Source organism: Pristiophorus japonicus, chromosome 11, assembly GCF_044704955.1.
Source record: "Pristiophorus japonicus isolate sPriJap1 chromosome 11, sPriJap1.hap1, whole genome shotgun sequence".
Lineage (NCBI taxonomy): Eukaryota > Metazoa > Chordata > Chondrichthyes > Pristiophoridae > Pristiophorus > Pristiophorus japonicus.
The window spans coordinates 213,800,164-213,825,506 of record NC_091987.1 but is presented as its reverse complement, the minus strand read 5'-3'; the positions used below and the strand labels follow the sequence as shown (position 1 = coordinate 213,825,506).

General features: G+C 43.3%; 1 protein-coding gene across 5 annotated transcripts in view; it reads left to right on the top strand.

Moving 5' to 3' along the window:
- Positions 1–25,343, top strand: part of kmt2a (lysine (K)-specific methyltransferase 2A) — a 173,993-nt gene that overhangs the window by 51,696 nt on the left and 96,954 nt on the right. For all 5 annotated transcript variants that reach the window (XM_070894510.1, XM_070894509.1, XM_070894508.1 and 2 more), the window contains exons 4-7: positions 8,454–8,631; positions 15,431–15,656; positions 16,915–16,979; positions 18,255–18,623. In XM_070894510.1, coding sequence (XP_070750611.1) covers positions 8,454–8,631; positions 15,431–15,656; positions 16,915–16,979; positions 18,255–18,623 — 838 coding nt within the window. The remainder of the gene's footprint in view (positions 1–8,453; positions 8,632–15,430; positions 15,657–16,914; positions 16,980–18,254; positions 18,624–25,343) is intronic.

The window sequence follows — 25,343 nt, the reverse complement described above, 5'->3', positions numbered from 1 at the left end:
CTGTGCCCCCTAGTTCTAGTCTCCCCGACCAGTGGAAACAACCTCTCTGCCGCCATCTTGTCTATCCCTTTCATTTATTTTAAATGTTTCTATAAGATCACCCCTCATCCTTCTGAACTCCAACGAGTAAAGACCCAGTCTATTCCCTCCATAATCTTCAAACCTTCAAGAGAAATCTTTTGAAGAAATCAAGTATAGCTTCTTCAAACATACTTGATAACTTAACAACTAATTACCTAGAATGATCTTTCTTTTCTCTGCACCTTGGCAATGGCAATAATATCCTTCATAGAATCATAGAAATTTACAGCACAGAAGGAGGCCATTCGACCCATTGTATCCGTGCCGGCCAAATAAGAGCTTTCCAGCCTAATCCCACTTTCCAGCTCTTGGTCCGTAACCCTGTTGGTTATGACACCTAGAAGTGCATATCCAAGTAATTTTTAAATGCTATGAGGGTTTACATAAGAACAGAAGAAATAGGAGCAGGAGTAGATCATATGGCCCCTCGAGCCTGCTCCGCCATTTAATAAGAGCATGGCTGATCTGACCATGGACTCAGCTCCACTTCCCTGCCCGCTCCCCTTATCCCCTTATCATTTAAGAAACTGTCTATTTCTGTCTTAAATTTATTTAATGTCCCAGTTTCCACAGCTCTGAGGCAGCGAATTCCACAGATTCACAACCCTCTTGAGAGAAGAAATTTCTCCTCGTCTCTATTTTAAATGGGTGCCCCTTATTCTAAGATCATGCCCTCTAGTTCTAGTCTTCTCCATCAGTGGAAACATCTTCTTTGCATTCACCTTGTCAAGCCCCCTCATAATAAGAACATAAGAAATAGGAGCAGGAGTAGGCCATAAGGCCCCTCGAGCCTGCTCTGCCATTCAATAAAATCATGGCTGATCTGATCATGGATTCAGCTCCACTTCTCTACCTGCTCCCCATAACCCCTTATCATTTAAGAAACTGTCTATTTCTGTCTTAAATTTATTTAAAGTCCCAGCTTTCACAGCTCTCTGAGGCAGCGAATTCCACAGATTCACAACCCTCTTGAGAGAAGAAATTTCTCCTCATCTCAGTTCTAAATGGGCGGCCCCTTATCCTAAGATCATCCCCTCTAGTTCTAGTCTCCCCCACCAGTAGAAACATCCTCTCTGCATCCACCTTGTCAAGCCCCCTCATAATCTTACACATTTCTATAAGATCACCTCTCCTTCTGAATTCCAATGAGTAGAGGCCCAACCTACTCAACCCTTCCTTATAAGTCAACCCACTCATTCCCGGGATCAACCTAGTGAACCTTCTCTGAACTGCCTCCACAACAAGTATATCCTTTCTAAATATGGAAACCAAAACTGCACGCAGTATTCCAGGTGTGGCCTCACCAATACCCTGTACAGCTGTAACAAGACTTCCCTGCTTTTATACTCGATCCCCTTTGCAATAAAGGCCAAGATACCATTGGCCTTCCTGATCACTTGCTGTACCTGCATGCTATCTTTGTGTTTCATGCACAAGTACCCCCAGGTCCCCTGTATTGCGGCACTTTGCAATCTTTCTCCATTTAAATAATAACTCGTTCTTTGATTTTTTTTTTGCCAAAGTGCATGACCTCACACTTTCCAACATTATACTCCATCTGCCAAATTTTTGCCCACTTACTTAACCTGTCTATGTCCTTTTGCAGATTTTTTGTGTCCTCACACATTGCTTTTCCTCCCATCTTTGTATCGTTGGCAGAGTACACTCAGTCCCTTCTTCCAAGTCGTTTATATAGATTGTAAATAGTTGGGGTCCCCGCACTGATCCCTGCGACACCCCACTAGTTACTGGTTGCCAACCAGAGAATGAACCATTTACCCCGACTCTGTTTTCTGTTAGTTAGCCAATCCTCTATCCATGCTAATATATTACCCCAACCCCGTGAACTTTTATCTTGTGCAGTAACCTTTTATGTGGCACCGTGTCAAATGTCTTCTGGAAGTCTAAATACATCACATCCACTGGTTCCGCTTTATTCACCCTGTTTGTTACATCCTCAAAGAACTCCGGCAAATTTGTCAAACATGACTTCCTCATGCTGACTCTGCCTGACCGAATTTTCCAAATGTCCTGCTACTGCTTCTTTAATAATGGATGCCAACCACAGATGCTAACTGGTCTATAGTTTCCTGCTTTTTGTCTGCCTCCTTTTTTAAACAGGGGTGTTACATTTGCAGTTTTACAATCTGCTGGGACCTCCCAAGAATCCAGGGAATTTTGGTAAATTACAGCCAATGCATCCACTACTTCTCAAGACCCTAGGATGCAAGCCATCAGGTCCGGGGCATTTATCTACCTTTCGTCCCATTATCTTGTGATTGTGTTAAGTTCCTCCCCCCCCCCCTATAGTCCCTAGACTATTCACTGTCGGAATATTGTTAGTGTTCTCTACCGTAAAATCTGATACAAAATATTTGTTCAGAGTTTCTGCAATCTCCATGTTCCCCATTACTAATTCCCCGGTCTAAGGGACCAACATTTAATTTAGCCACCCTTTTCCTTTTTATATACCTATAGAAACTCTTGGTATCTGTTTTTATATTTTGTGCTAGTTTACTTTCATAGTCTTATCTTTCCTTTCTTAATCATTTTTTTAGTCGTACTTTGCTGGCTTTTAAAAGCTTCCCAATCTTCTGTCCTCCTACTGGTTTTGGCCATTTTGTATGCCCTTGTTTTTAATTGGATACTGTCCTTTATTTCTTTAGTTAGCCACGTATGGCTATCTTTTCTCTTACACCCTTTCCCCCTCACTGGAATATATTTTTCTTGAGAGTTGTGAAATATCTCCTTAAATGTACACCACTGTTCATCAACCGTCCTACACTTTAATCTATTTTCTCAGTCCACTTTACCCAACTCTACCCTCATACTTTCATAGTCTCCTTTATTGAAGCTTAGTACGCTGGTTAGAGATCCAACTTTCTCATCCTCCTTCTGAATTTGAAATTCAATCATGCTATGATCACTCATTCCAAGGGGATCCTTTACTCGGAGATTGTTTATTAATCCTGTCTCATTACACAGGACCAGATCTAAGATAGCCTGCCCCCTGGTTGGTTCCGTTACATACTGCTCAAGGAACCCATCCCTTATGCACTCTATGAACTCTTCCTCAAGCCTACCCTGACCAATTTGATTTGTCCAATCAATATGGAGGTTAAAATCACCCTTGATTATTGCTGTTCCCTTTTTACAAGCCCCCACTATTTCCTTGTTTATGCTCAGCCCAACAGAGTTGCTACTGTTAGGGGGCCTATAGACTACGCCCACCAGTGACTTTTTCCCCTTATTGTTCCTATCTCCACCCAAACTGTTTCAACACCCTTATCATTTGAGCCAATATCGTTTCTTACTATTGCAGTGATTCCATCCTTTATCAATAGAGCTACCCCACCTCCTTTTCCTTTCTGTCTGTCCTTCCGGATTGTCAAGTATTCCTGAATATTTAATTCCCAGTCCTGATCACCTTGCAACCACGTCTCTGTAACGGCTATCAGATCATACCCATTTGTCTCAATTTGTGCCGTCAACTCATCTATTTTGTTACAAATGCTACGTGCATTTAGACAAAGTGCCTTTAAGTTTGGTTTTTTACCCTTTTTTCCTACTTGTTTCCTCTGTCCTTCAAACTCACTTTCTTTATTTTTGCTTTCTAATTCCAGCTTTACTCCCCTCCCTACTGAATCTATTTTCAGGTTCCCATCCCCCTGCCAAGCTAGTTTAAACCCTCCCCAACAGCACTAGCAACCCCCCCCCCTTCCCCCGCGAGAATATTGATCCCGGCTCTGTTGAGGTGCAACGCGTCCGGCTTGTACAGGTCCCACCTCCCCCAGAAGCGGTCCCAATGCCTCAGGAAACTAGCGTTTTTGCCTCTACCACCCTTTCAGGCAGTGTGTTGCAGACCTACACCATCCTCTGGATGAAAAGATTTCTCCTCAAATCCCCTCTAAACCTCCTACTTACTTTAAATCTATGCCCCCTGGTTGTTGACCCCTCTACTTAAACGGGAATAGGTCCATCCTATCCACTCTTATCTAGGCCCCTCATAATTTTATACACCTCAATTAAATCTCCCCTCGGCCTCCTCTGTTCCAAAGAAAACAACCCCAGTCTATCCAATCTTTCCTCATAGCTAAAATTCTCTGGTCCAGGCAACATCCTTGCAAATCTCCTTTGCATCCTCTTTAGTGCAATCACATTCTTCCTGTAATGTGGTGACCAGAACGGCACGCAGTACTCTATCTGTGGCCGAACTAGTGTTTTGTACCGTTCAAGCATAACCTCACTGCTCTTATATTCTATGCCTCAGCTAATAAAGGCAAGTATCCCGTATACCTTCTTAACCACATTATCTACTGTCCTGCTACCTTCTGGGATCTGTGGACCTGCACTCCTAGGTCTCTCTGTTCTCTACACTTCTCAATGTTCTCTACTATTTATTGTGTATTCCCTGCCTTGTTAGCCCTCCCCAAATGCATTACCCCACACTTCTCTGGATTGAATTCCATTTGTCCACCTGATCAGTCCATTGATATCTTTCTGCAGTCTACAGCTTTCTTCTTCATTATTAACCACACTGCCAATTTTTGTATCATCTACAAACTTCTTAATCATACCCCACTACGTTCAAGTCCAAATCATTCATATAACAAAAACAGCTTACATTTATATAGCACCTTTAATGTAGTGAAACGTCCCAAGGTGCTTCACAGGAGTATTATGAGATAAAAAATTTGACACCGAGCCACATAAGTAGAAATTAGCGCCGGTGATCAAAAGCTTGGTCAAAGAGGTAGGTTTTAAGGAGCATCTTGAAGGAGGAAAGAGAGGCAGAGAGGTTTAGGCAACGAGTTCCAGAGCTTGGGACCTAGGCAACAGAAGGCACGGCCATCAATGGTTGAGTGATTATAATCGGGGCTGCCCAAGAGGGTAGAATTGGGGGAGGCGGCGGGCTGGGGGGCGGTGGCTGTGGGGAGAGATTACAGAGATAGGGAGGGGCGAGGCTCCAGTTTGGGTCCAGTCAATGCTTTCTACATCATTTAACAGAATTAAGGACTCTGAAAATTGGCTGTGGCACAGGTTGTACACAATCCAAAGCTCCCCCTTAATGCCTGCAATCTCTGAAATCTTTCCCTGTTCTGTCATGGAAGCTTAGTTTTACTCCGGATAGTGAGGGAGTTAGGCCACAATGCGATTTCTGTGCGCAGTTTTAGGCTCCCCATTATAGAAGGGACATTAAAGCCACAGAGAACAGACAGTGTAGTATCATCAAGATGATGCAAGGGATGGGAAGCTGGTTATGAGGAGAGACTGGAGATGTTGGGTTTCCACTGGAACAGAGAAGGCTTAGGGAATTAATGGATAACTCTTTTAAAAAAAATTTGGAAAGGTTTTGATAAAGTGAGCAGATGAGTACATCCTCTGGTTGGGGAATCAGTGGCGAAATGCCATCAATATAAAATTGTCTCTTAGCAAGAGAAGGTTGGGAGCAACTTATTTACGCAGAGTGCTGTTGCAGCCGGGAATGCTTTGTCACAGATTAGATGAGGATCTAATGGGATTGGTTTTAGGTTTGGGATTGGTTTTAGGTTTCTCTAGCAGGCACAGACATGATCGATCAAATGGCCACGTTCTGTGTAGTAAACTTGAACAGCCCTGGTGCGCCTCACAACAGCTTGGTGTGGACTACATTGCAATAGCCTATGAGCATTTCCTTCACCCTTTTTGTCAGGAAGCCACGTGGATAGGTTTAAAAAAATTGAATTGTTAAATTGAATTGGCACTCAAATTCGCTGTTGCAGAGAGTTCAGCTTCATTTTCCCCAGACAGCAAGTTTCTGCTTCAATTGTGGGGCCTCCCTCAAATATAATGGGGAAAATCAGAAGGAAAATCATCCCTAGTCGCATGCCCCCTACCATTTGTTCACAGCATGGTGTTGGCACAAGTATGGCAGCCGCATCCTTGTGTACGCCTCTGCCATCCGCCCCCCCCCCCCCCCCATCTTCATCCTGTGTTTTGGTGACAGAGTCTACTGTCTCCACTTTTTAAAAAACTCCTCGAAACCCATCTTTATGATCAAGCTTTCAGTCACCTCTGCTAACTGTCCTAACACGGCTTAGTGTCCGCTCCTTCATTCCTTTTAGCTATGTTTCCCCCCCCCCCCATCCTACCCACTGTAAAGTACCTTGGGATGTTTTTTGTGTTAAAATTTACTTGCATTTATAGTGTGTTTGTTGCCATCCACTGCACCGTACAGAAATATTTAGAAAGGGAATGAGCCTGTGGGTAAAAATGGAAATTTTGTACAGATATAAAATCGGTAGAACATAAACGTCCCTTACCAACCAAAAATATATTGTCTGTGTGTGTCCTCACACCAGCAGCACAAGGCAGATCACTGGGTAATGTGAACACTTTTGTTCATAATTTTCCACATCACATATTGTAAAAATCAAACGACTTCAGTCGTATTTCTGCACACCCTGCTGATAAATTCTCCTTGGTCAGGTCTGTCAAAGCTCGTCATAGAGTAAAAGTGGTATCACTGGATTGTGGATCAATTTTGGAACTGATTTTCTCCAGTTTCCAAGACTGACTCTGCTGAGCTTGGGTCTCAGTACATTAAATCGAGAGTGAAGCTCCCTGGAGCAAAACTGAATGCAATCTGTACAGTTTACTAAGTACAACACCTGCCGAGCTGAATCCCCAAAGTAAAAAGAAAAAAGGAACAACTTTACTTTCGAGTTCGAGACTTTGCTCACGACTCTGCTTTGAGTTGAAGCGCTTGTGGGCGGTGCAATTGATTCTGCGGGAGTCATATTATGTGTTCGGGTTTTCTACCCTTAAAACGTCTGTGTGTTTAATAATTAATGCCTCTGAATTATCTGTGAAAACCAAGTGACCAGTATAATATAATTACAGCAAGCAAGTGTAGAGGAGCACTGGTGGTCTAAAGTACACCCACCCTATCCCAGTCGTTATATTTTTTTTATGGTGCTTTAGAATGCTGCTTTATACAAGATGTTTCGAAGTAATTTCCACAGCAGCATGCTTTTCCATGACTTGCCAAAGACCTCTTCGGCTAAGTCTGGTTAAAGGTGTCGGAATGCAGCTGGCTTAATTCATTAATATGCAATAACCCGAGAAATATTTGTGACATTGGTCAGCAAAGTGATGCTTTATGTAGTGCAGCTGGCTGGTGGGATATGAATTTAATCCCACATGGTGAGATCCAGATCTGGGCTGTGTGGTGAGGGAGGTGCTGGTGGATGGATGAAAGATTGACGGGGAGAGGATTCGATCCTTGGCTGATTTGTGCACTCCTTTGACAGCTATCTGAAAAGTATTGTCAGAAGCAGTTGAGTGGCAAATGCAAGATATGACAAAAAGATAATGTTAATACACCTTTGCTTATAATGGTATCAGAATAAACTACAGGCACAGAATATTAAATGTACCATTCAATTTACTCCCAATTTATTGTTTTGAGATGAGATGAGATGGGGTGGATAGTAATGCTTGTACTCATCTCCGCATTTCTATACAACCACAGAGGAAGGATCCTTTGCTCTGCTATTGGGAGATGTGGATGCGTTGGTAATTTATTGACTGGTTTGATTAAGATCAAAAGCAAGTCACCAAGTGCTTTGAGTGAACTGTTTCTTAAAATAGCGGCAGATTTCAAATTTAACTTTGTTTTGAGTGTGTGAAATCCTGCTTTCTCCCTCCTCCTGTTTTCATACAGATATTGCCTGTCAGCGAGGAAGGTGAGTGATCTCTTCCCAGCCTGCTGCTGCTATCGCTCCTGAGTCAGCTTCTAGGAGGTGTTCAGCATTAGCTCAGCTACAAATCGCCCCACCCCACCCCACCCCCAGTTCATCCCCCAGTCCTTTCCTGATGAGGGATTGAACCTGTGTTCCTCTACTCTGACACAATGCACTGCAGAACCCTCACTTGCTTATATTAAAATGCTCATTCTAATATAATCCTGAAGTATGGATGACATTTATTCGGAAACGTGTTAGAGTTCATCAGAATGCGATTAGAATATACTATTTGACTAGTTCTCAAGTGTCAAGTTGTGTAAAGATTGCAGTTATGTTTTAATAATTGTGCTAATGGGCATATGAACCATGTCATTATAAACTTGTGAATCCTATATTGCTCAGAGCTCAAGAGCAGATGATTACTCTGCCATTCTAATATATCATTATTGCTATATTAAATGCTGTTCAAAGAACATGATGTGAACAATATTTGGCTGCCAAGAATGAGATAACTACTGCATATATTTATTTTAGGTGATTAGTTTCACTAAGACTTGCACATGCAATGACCAGGAACTTCAGTCCACTTTTACTTCTGTATCTGAAGATTGATGTATGCTAATATTTTGTTTGTAATTATATCAGGGTCAAGAAAGTGATTCTTCAGAAGCATCAATACGAGGCCCTCGCATAAAGCATGTTTGCAGACGGGCTGCTGTCGCGCTAGGTCGGAAAAGGGCTGTGTTCCCTGACGACATGCCCACCTTGAGTGCCTTGCCATGGGAAGAGCGAGAGAAGATATTGTCTTCGATGGGAAATGACGGTAGGCAAAGCTAAAATTGCAAAGTGGTACTTTACCTACTGGGGTCATAGTTGGACCTCATTGTGGCTGTTTATCAGGGGGAGGGGAAGGTTTAATTAATAAAATTCATACAAGTTTCTGGCTTTCCTGCATGTTAAATGAGTTGCCATACTCTAGATTCTAAAACTTGAAGCCCATAGACTCCCAGAAATATGACACATCTGAAAATTCATGGGGTAATTTTAACTTGGAATTTCAGTCCGAGAAACATAAAGGGTTTATTACGAACTTTTGATTTTGTAGCTTAAGACAAGTTTCACTCAAGTTGGACGAAACTATTTGATAGTATTCGCTTTAAATTGTACTCATCCGACCAAACATAAAAATAAAATGTAATTATCCAGGTCACAATGAGTGAAACGAATATTTGTTCTGTTGTTCACGTGTATTTGTTCTGTGAAACGTTAACTGAAGTCGAGCTACAATTTCAGTGACTGAGATGTGCTCTAACCACAGCACTATCTCCAGGGCAGGGATATAGATTGAACCTGTGAAGATATTCATCCAGAGAGCCTCCAACCGTTCACGTATTGCTCATACCAATTGTTCAAAAAAACACATTGTAACAATCATTTTCAGAAAGCCTTCAATTTTATTTTGTTTTAATTGCAGTTTGAGAAGATGTGTCCAAGGGCACAGTTGTACTTTTTTTAAAAAGGAAAATCCCTGGTTATTCCCTCTTGTGAGTGAGTTGCATACGTTACAGTAGTGGCTTGATCACTGCTGTGAGTTTGTTACGTCGGCGGCCAACGCTTAATTTGCCGATTGCTACATTAATTATTTTTTTTGATCTTGATAATAACTGCCCAGCTCCAGAGTGGTGAGCATGCAGTACACAAATACTAAAACTAGATAATAGTGACTGAGAGTCTGCAGTCTCCCAAAAGACCAGTACCTACACTTTGGTGTGCAATTGTAGCATGTGTGCAAAGTGGACACTGCTTTGCAATCACAGTTCCAGCCAGTTAGAAATGCGTTCACAATGCCTGTCTGGAACTGAAACCGCCTTATCCCGCCTTATGCGGATGTCTCCCAACAGTTTAAAAATGTAAAAATATAAAATGCGGGAAGGAGACAATTCCCGCTCTCTAAATATTTAAAATGAGGTTTGATGGGATTACAAAGTGCCCAATGCATTTTGTAAGCCAGATTCGATACAGTACTGGATTTTTACACCATGCAGTGTGATTTGGAAGATTGCTGCCTTCAAGGAGTCTCGCACTACTCTGAAATCAGGTCAGATCCTGAACTGGGAGTACAAATGCACCCTACCTTACCATGCCGATGCTTGATTTGACACGTGCCCTAGCTGAATGTATTGGTTTAAAAAACCTTGATAATATGCCTGCAATTTTTATGCCAGTGAAATTTGCTCAGGCCATGGGATGGTTGGTGTGGCAAACAAACTGTTACATTTGGTATAATACGGATGTTCTTCTGAGGTTGGGGTTTGTAATGTATTTGCTTCATGGGTTCTTTGCTTAAGAATTCATAGCAATACACTGCCATTAAGAACTAGTTGCTTTATTAGCAAAGGTTTAACAATCACACTGCACATTACCAGTTCATCCGCCCGGCTCACAACCACCTGCCTCATCGTGGATCCTCTGAACTCAGCTGGCTGGGGTTTTATTGAGTCTTGTGAACATCACGTGACTGGCTAAGCCACTCGCAACTCAACAGCTCTACAACTATTTTAGTACAAACCTGTGAGCATACTCACAGGTGCATACATTACAGGGTTAAAAATATTGTTTGGAAAGAGTGGAGAAAACTTTACTCTGCATCTAACCATGCAATCAATACCTGATCTGGGAGTGCTTGATGCTGGGCATCTGAAATGGACAGTGTTCCAATCCAGGTCTCATCTCTCATACTGAGCACAAAATTCACAACAACAAAAATTTGTATGTAATCAGGAAACTGCCTGGGTAGAAACCCTGAGTTTGACAGTGCAACTGCACTGCATTGCCACTCAGTCGAAGTTCAAGCATTCCTGAATCGACTATCATCTTTCTACTGGTGTTGGCTCTGTTCCCTCGCAACAATTGGGTTTGGCAACTCCATCCAGTTTCCTCAATTTATGTTTAAACAGAAATATTTTTAAAGAGCGATAAAATTGAAAAGTAAGAATGTTCACAAAATAAAAATGATGCTATGCCAACCACAATTTTGCTGTTATTATTTAAAATAAAAACAGAAAATGCAGGAAATCTCAGCTTGTCAGGCAGCATCTGTGGAGAGAAAGCAGAGTTAACGTTTCGGGTCGATGACTTCGTCAGAACTGGAGAGTGGATATGAAAACAATGGATGACAGTGACAGCCCTCCCCTCCCATTTACAAATTTAAGAGCATGATCCACCATCACGTTTAACAGTAACCAATTATGAAGAATCTTGCTTTACCATTAAGGCCCCAAGTTTCCACATGATTTGCTCCTGATTTTTAGGAGCAACTGGTGTAGAATGGAGTATCTTAGAAATCGGAATTCTCGTCATTTAGTTTGCTCCAGTTCTAATCAGTTAGAACAGTTTCACTTTGGAACAGAATTTTATTTTCAAAAGGGGACGTGTCCGGCCACTTACGCCTGATTTCAAAGTTTCGTGAGTGAAAACTTACTCCAAACTAACTTAGAATGGAGTAAGTGAAGATTTTTTTACGCTCGAAAAAACCTTGTCTACACTTTAGAAAATCAGGCGTAGGTTACAAATCAGGCGTAGGGAATGGTGGGGGGGGGGAGGGTGTTTAAAGGGAAGTTTACAAACATTAAACACCTCAGTTTTACAAATAAAGAGCCATCATCAATAATAAATGATAAATACATCAATAAATCAACCAATAAATCAATCAAAAAAAATTAATAAGAAATAATATTTTTTTTAAATCAATAAATAAAACATTTTCTACTTACCGACTGCAGCACCGGGAGCCCTCCAACAGCGTGCTGGGATGCCCCCCTCAGTGTGTCTCTGTCAGTGTCTCTATCTCTCTGTCTGTCTGTGTGTCTCTCATTCTCTGTCTGTCAGTGTCTGTGTTTCTGACAGCGAGGGGAGGGGGAGGAGGGGGGTAAAGGGAGGGATGGGGAGAAGGGGGGAGGGGGGGGAGAAGGGGAGAAGGGGGAGAAAGGAGATGGGGGTGGGGGGGAAAGGAGATGGGGGTGGGGGAGAGATGGGGAGGGGGAGAAGGAGATGGGGGGGGGGCGGGAAGGAGATTGTGGGGGGAGGCTGAACGGGCCGGGCCCGAGACTTCGGGCAGGGCCCGTCCCCAGCACCAGATTTACAGGTAGGTGGCGTTGGGTCGGGTCGAAGTGGTGGTGGGAGGGGGTTCGGTTCGGGTCGGAGGGAGGGAGAGGGAGGTCAGGTCGGATCCAGTCCGGGGGCGGAGCGGGTGTCCGGGGGGGGGGGGGGGGGGGGAGAGGAGCGGGGAGCGGGTGTCCGGTGGGTGGGGGGGGTCGGGTCCAGTCCGGGGGCGGGAAGCGGGAGTCTGGTCGGGAGGAAGCAGGAGCTGGCCGTGGGAGGAGCCTTATTCACGCAGCCCCAGTGAGGCCATTCGCCCAGGGCTAGGGGCTGCGTGCTTCGGGCCCCTCCCACACAGTTTCGGCGCCTGGAGCTACTGCACTTGCGCGCCCACTGTAGCGCGCATGTGCAGAGGTCCCGGCACTGTTTTCAGCGCAGGGACCTGGCTCCGCCCCCAAGGGCCAGAGGACCTGCAGGGAGGTGGAGAATATGGAGGTTTTTTTTAGGCACACTTTGTGGCGCGAAAAACGGGCGTCCAGGTCGGGACTGCGCCGTTCTAGGCGCGGCTCGAAACTTGGGCCCAATGTTTCCTCACACAATTGTATCAACATTTAAAATGCATATTCATACAAAAAACAACGGAATTACATTTTGGGCCATGCCAGTTTCTAAGAATATAAAGTATCTGCCTTGTGTATAGCACCTATCCTATCATGGACTCTACTATACTAATTTAATATCTCATGGGAACATTTCGGCATTCAATTAGATTATGGCTGATCTGGGCCACAACTCTAATTACTCGCTTCTAGCTCCATATCCCTTGATACCATCAGCTAACAAAAGTCTATTGATCTCAGTCTTTAAAATTTCAATTGACCCCCAGCATCCACAGCCTTTTGGGGAAGGGAGTTCCAGATTTACACTACCCTTTGTGTAAAACAAGTGTTTCCTGATTTCATCCTAAACATCCTAGCTCTTCATTTTAAGATTATGTCCCTTTTTTCTTGGCTCCTCCCCCCCCCCTTCACCCCCGAGGAAATGGTTTCTCTCTATTTACACTATCATATTCCTTTATTATTTTAATTACCTCAATTCCCACAACCATCTATATCAAGGGAATACAACCCAAGTTTATATAACCTGTTCTCTTAACCCTTTAAGTCATGGGGCATAATTCTGGTGAATCTGCACTGTCCACACTCCAAAGCTTAATATATTTTTACTGAGGTATTGTGCCCAAAAATGATCGCAGTACTCCAGATGGGGTCTGATCGAGGCTCTGTACCACTGAAGCCTCACTTTCTCACTTTTGTATTCCACTCCCTTGAGATGATGGCCAACATTTCATTAGCCTTTGTGATTGCGTTTCCTGTTCGCAGTAGCACGGTAACCATTTTCCATGGTTTATTTGATCATTTCTGGTCTGTTCCTATCCCTTCAACCATCTAACCTATTCCTTACCAGATATTTATCCAGCTCTATTCTAAATGAGTTTATTGACACAACATTTAAAGCTGCTGGATAAAAGATGTATTGGTGAAGATGAATTTGAAAGAAAATGTAATAATTATTTAATATCAAAGATTTAGTATATACTTCAAAGTTGAGATAGTATGTTTTATCGATCTCTGGAAGACTGGGGATAAATATATCACAATCAATCATGAGGGTGACACATGGTATAATTTATGCCACGGAGTTTGTGCTTGTAGCTTGACACATGGTGAGTTCTTGACACCAAATATGTTGCTGGGGGAGTGACCAACTGGAGTCCAGTTGCTTTGCCATATGGAAGGAGGAAATTGCCAGGGCAAGTGATTCTTGCACATCTTACTGGGCAGTTACAGAGCTAGTAGAGAGTCCTCTTGCCTGGGGGAATAATTTGTGTTGCATAGCCTTTACTTTTTTCCCTAGACAGCTTGTGTTTCTTGCGACTAAAAACGTAATGTGAACAAGCCTAGACATGCTCAGCGTGATGTCAGTGTGTTAGTATGTCAGACGCTGCATGCAGTTACTCAAAGTATATTCAACTTTATAATGAGTAAAAATGTATATAAGTGCTGGGTCATATCAGTAATTGATATGATCTTTGTGGTAGAAAGATAATAGGTTGTTGGAATCCAGCTTCAGTTTAGTTCTGATCAAGCAAGTTGCAGCTCTATTCTTAGTGTCTGGCAATGCACTCTAATCTGTAGTAATGTTTTGTATTGTCTCAGTTGACTAATAATGAGGATGGGAAATTCCAATCTTGAGTTTCCAACCCCATACTGATGGTTTAAGGTATCAGTTGTCTCAAAAGCCATGACAATGTAGAGTTTTAAATTCATGGCTGCCTTGTAAGTACGTGGCCTTTACTTATGCCTTCTGCACGGACAGTAGTGCTTGAGCGAAGCTGTACCGAGCTCAGTGTTTCCAAGCAGTTTAGTGTGTGGAGTTGTAATGAAGCCATCACAACATTCAATCTAAAGCATTTACATTATCAATTAAGGTTACTTTGTAAGACACACTTATATTATGATGTGCTAATACACGAGGAAATTAATTATAAATATGTGTTTGACTTAATTGCAGACTTTACCAGAGGGTCTGGACTCTAGCTCGAATGAGGGAAGGTGAACAAGTGATTTTACATAAGAGTGTAGTGAAAATATGGAATAATCTGCGTTGGGGAAGCAGTGGAGTGGAGAGAGTCAGCAAATTCACATGGGGACTAGATAGATACTTGGGATGCTTCGCAGAGAAAGGGACTGAGGGTTTTCAGAGAGACAAGTGTATGGTATTATTCAAGGTTTGGGACCTGCAAGAGAGATGGAAGTGGTCTTTTCTATTGCTGTAAGTCTTATCTTCCTATAAAATGTCGCTTCTAGATGTGAAGATTGATTTTATGAAAGTACACTCCCAGTGGGAAGCCTCACCCATGGGAGAGCTTACCCGGAATGTGAACAGGCACTCTCCACGATTTTCTGTCGTTAACTTTTTGATATGCTCCCACTGGGAGCACAATTGTGTAAAATGAAAACTTCTACAGGCCCAAGAAAAGTACAAGAGTTCCATATTTGCCTTTTGGTTTTCCATTTTTACACTCCTGGGCTAGAACTACGATGGAGCTGGTGGATTAGCTCATAGTTTTCAAACTGAGGTCTGAGAACCCAAAAACATGAAAGGAATCATGGAGGGGGGAAGGGGGGGTCTCAATGGTGTCAAAATTATAACCATGATGTCTTAAGAATTCAGTATTCTACATTATTTCTTTACTTGTTGGCCTAAATTTACTTCTTTTGTATGCTTAAAGAAAAAATCATTTCGTGGCAGCATTCTCTCTCTTCAGGTGGCTAATATTGCTTTTTGGAAGTTAAATTACACGCTTTGCAGCAACGAATCAATATTTACAGAGGGTCCCTGGGAATGTCTGTCACCATGTTTGTGGAGGGCTCTGCCACACAGAAAGTTACTGGATTAGATTGTAATCTTTTCTGCCAAAGGAAATGACCGACGTGAAACCGCATCCCTGTATGTTGCAGATAAATCATCTGTAGCTGGGTCAGAGGATGCTGAACCACCCGCACCAATCATCAAACCAATCGCCAAGCACAAGGTCCCCCAGGAGCCCATCGTTCGGAAAGGGAGGAGGTCACGTAGGTGCGGGCAGTGTCCGGGCTGTCAGGTTCCAGACGATTGCGGCCAATGTACAAACTGCTTGGACAAGCCCAAGTTTGGTGGCCGGAATGTGAAGAAGCAATGCTGCAAGTGAGTGGGACTTCATAACTAGCTGTTTGCAGCGGCTTTCGAATGAGTATAAGATAGTGATTTATTGTGTCTCTGAGAAACATCTCAAAGTACTTCACAGAAATTACTTTTGAAGTGTAGATATTTGTTATATAGGCGAATGTGGTGGCCACTTTGCATACAGCGTGATCTTACAAACAGCAAATGAGACAAATGACCAGTTTCGTGGTATTGATGGAGGAATGAATGCTGGGAATTCCCTACTCTTCAAATAGTGTCATGGGATCTTTAATGTCCACCTTAACAGGCAGACTGGGCCTTAATTTAATGTTAAATCCCTGATGTGTGTAGACAGGTGTTGGTAGAGAATTATTTAGCAGCAAGACTGGGAAGGTTCCAGGTTTAATCCCTGGTTTGTGTTGGGTTAGCTGATCTCATTCAGGAAAGCAGATGGAATGCTACAATTTGAGTTTGTTTCCTGTTGTTGTAAAATCAGCCTGGGATCCTGCCCTTGATCCCTATTGAATGAACTTAGCTGAAAAGTGCATGTGGATACTTGATTTGTGTGTCTTTTTTCTGGTCGAGCCTGCTGCCAACACGCTTTGTCCAGGCTCACCTAGAATGGCTGCTTGAGTGAGTTACTGGAGGGCAACTGGTATGCATGGTACCATCCCCCAGCAAGAGTCAGTGCCTTTAGGAATGGAAGGAGAGATAGTTAACATAAAAAGCATCTAAAATAGCATTTGCTTATAACGTGCAGTGGTCTGACTCCCCGGGTACCAAACTCTATCTTTGTTGAGCTGTAGAGCATATTCAAGTCTAAACAGCAGAAGAGCCTGGCATTCAAACTCCAAGCCCTCCGAGTATTGAGGTTGCCTAAATGCATTTCACATTGGACCTTTACGATCAGCAGAGACAGGAGATGTATCTTCCTAATTCTCCACTGGATTTGAATCCACTGGCCATCCAATCCCTCCTAGAAAATGTTACATCACAAATCTTTGTGTATTTTTATATATAACCCCTGATATTGTGAGAATCAGGCATGGGAGTCAGCACACCGCTCTTGATTTTATGGCTGATTCTCTGAAGGCGATCCAGACTGTGCCAGGAGCAGACTGTGCCAGGAGCTGAGTGTCTCAACTTTGGGACTTTAGTATTAAACTGTCAACGGTGCAGTGTCTGAAAATGTCATGTGCATGCTACAATTTTTGTTCCTTATTAATCTATTTTCTCTCTTCTATATCTGTAATAACTCACTACCTTCTTGTGAATGCAGGATGCGAAAATGTCAGAATCTCCAATGGATGCCTTCTAAAGCACCTCCTCCGAAACCAGTTAAAGGTGAGTTCCGTCAGATTTCCTTTTAACTCTGCCGTGTTCTTGGTCATTTGTATTTGGTTCCGTCTTTGTGCTTCACGATCGGTGAATTTTACAACCTTGCATTTGCTACCTAGATAGAAAAGCAAGACTTGCACTTGCATAGTGCCTTAGGATATCTGTCAGTGAATTGCCAAAGTACTTCACCTACATTTAATTGTATTGAAGTGCGGTGACTATTATGATATTGAAACTTTAAACAAAAAGTTTTTAATGTACCCCCAAGATATGTATGCTAATAGTTAAGGAACCATCTTATTTATTGCTCATTTATAAAAATGAATATTTACTGAGAGAAACAGTATATTTGTATAACAGGTAAAAATTAGTTTTGTTTCCTCTGAACCATCCCTATTTTGTAATTTTCTTCCCCATATTATTGACGATATCACACTAGACCCCTGCCTAATGGCACTGTTAATGCTCGTCTAGTGATTTCTCCATTGCCCTTAATTTTTTATTAGCAATTTATAACTTTTCTTAGTGTTTGGGGTTGTGCAAAGAGTATTCAAGTAGGCAATGTGAAATTCATTCTTCTTGGATGATTATATGCGTCAGGTCCTACTGAAAACTTCCTAGACCCTTTTAAAATAATCAGAGCAGGTTGGATTTAAACCTGTAGGTGTTGCCTTGTACATCCCCAGGTTAGAGTATTGTGTGATTTGGGAGTGGGGGGGGGGGGGGATTGTCAGTGGATTTTTTTTACAGCAGAAAGGATCTGAAATTAAGTAGATGTTAGGATATTTGTGGATTGGAAGGAAGAGAGCAGTTTACTCTCCGGATGCACCTGCACAGAATATGAATGTAGCAAGAATGTTTTGGGTTGGTGGTCGCCTGTTGGCTCCTGGATGAATGCACCGTGTTCTGCAGTACTGAGTCATATAGAGCCTGCACTGTGTTGGGTTCGCAGTCTAAGCTCCCCTGGAGTTGGGGAGGGGGTAAAAAAAATATTGCACTGTCCGCGCTCCTTATCACAGTGTAAGGAGCACGTCTGGAAATTGAATATTCGTGGTAGTCCTATGAGGATAGAATTGATAATTGGGTTGAAGCTCCCCTTGATATAATGGCCTACCCAGCATGAAAAATGGCTGTTTGAATGAGGCATGTTGATGCCTGCTGAAAACGATATTGCATCATGGGTCGCTGCCTTCAGGAAAGAAGGGAGGTAAATGGGTTAAGCTTGATGAGGATTGTGTCCTGTTCATTATTTAACTGATGAATTTTAACTTTGATTCTTAGTAAAGAAAAAGGAAAAGAAAACAAAAGTACAAGAGAAGAAGGAGGTGCCACCAGTAAAACAACATTCCGATTCCAGCCATAAAAGCTCCCCCCAGGGCGTTTCGCAAGGACAAGAGCACGCCCAGAAAATAAACCAGGTTCCTCATCAACACACTGACCAGCCGTTGGGGGAAGGCGGTTCCTCTCTGCCTTCTGAAGCCCGGCAACCGGCTGTGATGGTTTCACCTGCGCGGAAACCTAGCAAACAGCCCCCTCAGCCACCTGACCCCAGCATGCCTCAGCAGTCAGGTCCTGTGCAACTCAAGAAAGAATCAGTCAGGCCTGTGCTGAATGAGCCAAAGAAAAAGCAGCCACTACAAACAGATTCAGGTAATCCGAACATAACTGGAACTTGGCATGTTTTGTATTACACAAATACACACATCGTTGCTGTAAGCTTGTGCTCTGTGGTATTGGTAACATTTTCGTATGAAATTCCTCTGTCCACCATTTTAAGAAAACGTCAACTCAGTTGAAATAAATGTATTAATGTTGCACAGCATAATTTCAAGGTGCAGGTTTTCATCCCAGCAAGACGCTTCCCTCCCCCTCACCCACCCCCTCCCAGTGGTACAGTGCACTTGTAGCAATAACGGCACTTTGTTCCCAGTCGGATATAGGTTTGAGGATTTTTAGGGGGTGGGGGTGGGGGAGGGGCGGAGTGGGGGAGGAGCGTGGACAGGGTGACATTGCAACCAGATCTACCACCCCTACAAGCTGCGTTGCGATTTGCCAGCCTGTGACCAAGAGATGTCACACCATGGAATTGGTTGACACTAACGATGACCACCCCCACCCCCCCCGCAAGGTAAACACGCCCTGTCTCAAGATGAGATTGGAGAGAGCTATCCCAGTGTAAAAGTGCTGGAGAATTCTGTAAAGTTTGTACATTGTGATTAAAAGTTTGGTTAATTTTCATTTCTCTCCTATTTCCTTTGAGCTGTCATCTCCCTGTTGTCGCACCATTCATCTGAGTTCACCACTTCTCTATGCCTTTCGTGACAGCGTGCATTCTGTCTTCTCCTGCCACGAGTTGGTGTATTGCTGTAGGGGAGACATTGTTCGTGCCAAATAACGCTATCACACGGTGGCCCATCTGTGATTGTTCTGGGGCTTTTTTTGCTGAGTTTTAAGGAGTGCTTGCATGCCATACAGGAACTGCTTAGTGCAGAGTGTCTCAGGAGACGGTCAAGGTTGTTTCGTCGTTGGGAAAATGCTGAAGTCCACTATTAAGGAAGCAGTAGCAGGACATTTTGAAAAGCATAATTCAATCAAGCAGAGTCAGCATGATTTTATGAAAGGGAAATCATGATTGACAGATTTGCTGGTGTTCTTTGAGGATGTAACGAGCAGGGTGGATAAGGGGGAACCAGTGGATGTGGTGTATTTGGATTTCCAGAAGACATTTGATAAGGTGCCACATAAAAGGTTAGTGCACAAGATAAAAGTTCACGGGGTTGCGGGTAATATATTAACATGGATAGAGGATTGGCTAACAGAAAACAGAGTCAGGATAAATGGGTCATTTTCCAGTTGGCAAACAGTAACTAGTGGGGTGCTGCAGGGATCGGTGCTGGGGCCTCAACTATTTACACTCTTTATTAATGACTTGAAGGGACCGAGTGTAATGTCGCCAAGTTTACTGATGATGCAAAACTGGGCGGGAGAGCAAATTGTGAGGAGGAAACAAGAAATCTGCAAAGGGATAGAGACAGGCTAAGTGAGTGGGCAAAAATTTGGCAGATGGAGTATAATGTTGGAAAATTTGAGGTTATCCACTTTGGCAGAAAAAATAGAAAAGCAAATTATAATTTAAATAGAGAAAAATTGCGAAGTGGAGCTGCACCGAGGGACCTAGGGGTCCTTGTGCATGAAACACAAAACGTTAGTGTGCAGGTACAGCAAGTAATTAGGAAGGCAAATGGAATGTTAGTCTTTATTGCAAGGGGGATGGAGTATAAAAGCAGAGAAGTCCTGCTACAACTGTACAGGGTATTGGTGAGGCCACACCTAGAGTACTGCGTACAGTTTTGGTCTCTGTATTTAAGGAAGGATGTACTTGCCTCGGAGGTTGTTCAGAGAAGGTCCACTAGGTTGATTCCGGAAATGAGGGGGTGACTTATGAAGATAGGTTGACTAGGTTGGATCTATCCTCTTTGGAGTTCAGAAGAATGAGAGTGATCTTATCGAAACATGTAAGAAAATGAGACGGCTCGACAAGGTGGATGCAGAGAGGATATTTCCACTCATAGGGAAAACTAAAACTAGGGGGCAGAGTCTCAGAATAAGGGCCACCCATTTAAAACTTCAACAATTGTACATCCCTATCTGGAGTAAAAATAAAACGGGTAAGGTGGCTCAACCATGGCTAACAAGGGAAATTAGGGATAGTGTTAAATCCAAGGAAGAGGCATAAAAATTGGCCAGAAAAAGGAGAAATTTAGAATTCAGCAGAGGAGGACAAAGGGTTTAATTAGGAGGGGGAAAATAGAGTATGAGAGGAAGCTTGCAGGGAACATAAAAACTGACTGCAAAAGCTTCTATAGATATGTGAAGAGTAAAAGATCAGTTAAGACAAACTTAGGTCCCTTGCAATCAGGTGAATTTATAATGGGGAACAAAGAAATGACAGACCAATTGAACAAATACTTAGGTTCTGTCTTCACGAAGGAAGACACAAATAACGTTCCAAAAATACTAGGGGACCGAGGGTTCAGTGAGAAGGAGAAACTGAAGGAAATCCTTTTTGGTCAGAAAATTGTGTTAGAGAAATTAATGGGATTGAAGGCCGATAAATCCCCAGGGCCTGATCAGCTGCATCCCAGAGTACTTAAGGAAGTGGCCCTAGAACTAGTGGATGCATTGGTGATCATTTTCCAACAGTCTATTGACTCTGGATCAGTTCCTATAGACTGGAGGGTAGCTAATGTAACACCACTTTTTAAGAAAGGAGGGAGAGAGAAAACGGGTAATTATAGACCAGTTAGCCTAACATCAGTGGTGGGGAAAATGTTGGAATCAGTTATTAAAGATGAAATAGCAGCGCATTTGGAAAGCAGTGACAGGATCGGTCCAAGTCAGCATGGATTTATGAAAGGGAAATCATGCTTGTCAAATCTTCTAGAATCTTTTGAGGATGTAACAAGTAGAGTGGACAAGGGAGAACCAGTGAATGTGGTGTATTTGGACTTTCAAAAGGCTTTTGACAAGGTCCACACAAGAAATTGGTGTACAAAATTAAAGCACATGGTATTGGGGGTAATGTATTGATGTGGATAGAGAACTGGTTGGCAGACAGGAAGCAGAGATTCGGGATAAACGGATCCTTTTCAGAATGGCAGGCAGTGACTAGTGGGGTGCCGCAGGTCTCAGTGCTGGGAACCCAGCTATTTACAATATACATCAATGATTTAGATGAAGGAATTGAGAGTAATATCTCCAAGTTTGCAGATGGCACTAAGCTCGGTGTGAGCTGTGAGGAGGATGCTAAGAGGCTACAGGGTGACTTGGACAGGTTAGGTGAGTGGGCAAATGCATGGCAGATACAGTATAATGTGGATAAATGTGAGACTATCCACTTTGGTGGCAAAAACATGAAGGCAGAATATTATCTGAATGGCGGCAGATTAGGAAAAGGGGAGGTGCAACGAAACCTGGGTGTCATGGTTCATCAGTCATTGAAAGTTGGCATGCAGGTACAGCAGGCGGTGAAGAAGGCAAATGGCATGTTGGCCTTCATATCTAGGGGATTTGAGTATAAGAGCAGGGAGGTCTTGCTGCAGCTGTACAGGGCCTTGGTGAGGCCTCACCTGGAATATTGTGTTCAGTTTTGGTCCCCTAAACTGAGGGAGGACGTTCATGCTGTTGAGGAAGTGCAGCGAAGGTTCACCAGACTGATTCCTGGGGTGGCAGGGCTGACATATGAGGAGAGACTGGATAGACTGGGCCTGTATTCACTGGAGTTTAGAAGAATGAGAGGGGCTCTCATAGAAACATAAAATTCTGACGGGACTGGACAGGTTAGAAGCAGGAAGAATGTTCCTGATGTTGGGGGAGTTCAGAACCAGGGGGTCACAGTCTAAGGATAAGAGGTAAGGCATTTGGGACCGAGATGAGGAGAAACTTTTTCATTCAGAGAGTTGTTAACCTGTGGAATGCTCTTCCGCAGAGAGTTGTTGATGCCAGTTCGTTAGATACATTCCAGAGGGAGTTGGATATGGCCCTTACGGCTAAAGGGATCAAGGGGTATGGAGAGAAAGCAGGAAAGGGGTACTGAGGTGAATGATCAGCCATGATCTTATTGAATGGTGATGCAGGCTCGAAGGGTGAATGGCCTACTCCTGCACCTATTTCCTATGTTTCTATGAGGAGGAATTTCTTCTCTGAATTGTAAATCTGTAAAATTCTCTGTCCCAGAGAGCTGTGGAGGCTGGGTCATTGAATATATTTAAGGCGGAGATGGACAGATTTTTGAGCGATAAGGGAATAAAGGGTTATGGGGAGCAGACAGGAAAGTGGCGCTGAGTCCATGATCAGATCAGCCATGATCTTATTCAATGGCAGAGCAGGCTCGAGGGGCCAAATGGCTATTTCTTATGTTCTTATGTTATAATGAGAACCTCCTGACTTTAAGCATAGCGCTCCCTGAAACCAGAGTCATGTTGTCTTGCGCTACAATAACTGTGACGTGCCTGTTTAATGAGTTGAAGGACTGCTACATTTGGTTTTGGAATGTTTTACCGTTGGTTTAGTGTCTAGTACCTGAAATATATAATGCATAGAAACATAGAAAATAGGTGCAGGAGTAGGCCATTCGGCCCTTCTAGCCTGCACCGCCATTCAATGAGTTCATGGCTGAACATTCAACTTCAGTACCCCATTCCTGCTTTCTCGCCATACCCCTTGATCCCCCTAGCAGTAAGGACCTCATCTAACTCCTTTTTGAATATATTTAGTGAATTGGCCTCAACAACTTTCTGTGGTAGAGAATTCCACAGGTTCACCACTCTCTGGGTGAAGAAGTTCCTCCGCATCTCGGTCCTAAATGGCTTACCCCTTATCCTTAGACTGTGACCCCTGGTTCTGGACTTCCCCAACATTGGGAACATTCTTCCTGCATCTAACCTGTCTAACCCCGTCAGAATTTTATATGTTTCTATGAGGTCCCCTCTCATTCTTCTGAACTCCAGTGAATACAAGCCCAGTTGATCCAGTCTTTCTTGATAGGTCAGTCCCGCCATCCCGGGAATCAGTCTGGTGAACCTTCGCTGCACTCCCTCAATAGCAAGAATGTCCTTCCTCAGGTTAGGAGACCAAAACTGTACACAATACTCCAGGTGTGGCCTCACCAATGCCCTGTACAACTGTAGCAACACCTCCCTGCCCCTGTACTCAAATACCCTTGCTATGAAGGCCAACATGCCATTTGCTTTCTTAACCGCCTGCTGCACCTGCATGCCAACCTTCAATGACTGATGTACCATGACACCCAGGTCTCTTTGCACCTCCCCTTTTCCTAATCTGTCACCATTCAGATAATAGTCTGTCTCTCTGTTTTTACCACCAAAGTGGATAACCTCACATTTATCCACATTATACTTCATCTGCCATGCATTTGCCCACTCACCTAACCTATCCAAGTCGCTCTGCAGCCTCACAGCATCCTCCTCGCAGCTCACACTGCCACCCAACTTAGTGTCATCCGCAAATTTGGAGATACTACATTTAATCCCCTCATCTAAATCATTAATGTACAGTGTAAACAGCTGGGGCCCCAGCACAGAACCTTGCGGTACCCCACTAGTCACTGCCTGCCATTCTGAAAAGTACCCATTTACTCCTACTCTTTGCTTCCTGTCTGACAACCAGTTCTCAATCCATGTCAGTACACTACCCCCAATCCCATGTGCTCTAACTTTGCACATCAATCTCTTGTGTGGGACCTTGTCGAACGCCTTCTGAAAGTCCAAATATACCACATCAACTGGTTCTCCCTTATCCACTCTACTGGAAACATCCTCAAAAAATTCCAGAAGATTTGTCAAGCATGATTTCCCTTTCACAAATCCATGCTGACTTGGACCTATCATGTCACCTCTTTCCAAATGCACTGCTATGACATCCTTAATAATTGATTCCATCATTTTACCCACTACCGATGTCAGGCTGACCGGTCTATAATTCCCTGTTTTCTCTCTCCCTCCTTTTTTAAAAAGTGGGGTTACATTGGCTACCCTCCACTCCATAGGAACTGATCCAGAGTCAATGGAATGTTGGAAAATGACTGTCAACGCATCCACTATTTCCAAGGCCACCTCCTTAAGTACTCTGGGATGCAGTCCATCAGGCCCTGGGGATTTATCGGCCTTCAATCCCATCAATTTCCCCAACACAATTTCCCGGCTAATAAGGATTTCCCTCAGTTCCTCCTCCTTACTAGACCCCCCGACCCCTTTTATAACCGGAAGGTTGTTCGTGTCCTCCTTCGTGAATACCGAACCAAAGTACTTGTTCAATTGGTCCGCCATTTCTTTGTTCCCCGTTATGACTTCCCCTGATTCTGACTGCAGGGGACCTACATTTGTCTTTACTAACCTTTTTCTCTTTACATATCTATAGAAACTTTTGCAATCCGTCTTAATGTTCCCTGCAAGCTTCTTCTCATACTCCATTTTCCCTGCCCTAATCAAACCCTTTGTCCTCCTCTGCTGAGTTCTAAATTTCTCCCAGTCCCCAGGTTCGCTGCTATTTCTGGCCAATTTGTATGCCACTTCCTTGGCTTTAATACTATCCCTGATTTCCCTTGATAGCCACGGTTGAGCCACCTTCCCTTTTTTATTTCTATGCCAGACAGGAATGTACAATTGTTGTAGTTCATCCATGCGGTCTCTAAATGTCTGCCATTGCCCATCCACAGTCAACCCCTTAAGTATCATTCGCCAATCCATCTCAGCCAATTCACGCCTCATACCTTCAAAGTTAGCCTTCTTTAAGTTCTGGACCATGGTCTCTGAATTAACTGTTTCATTCTCCATCCTAATGCAGAATTCC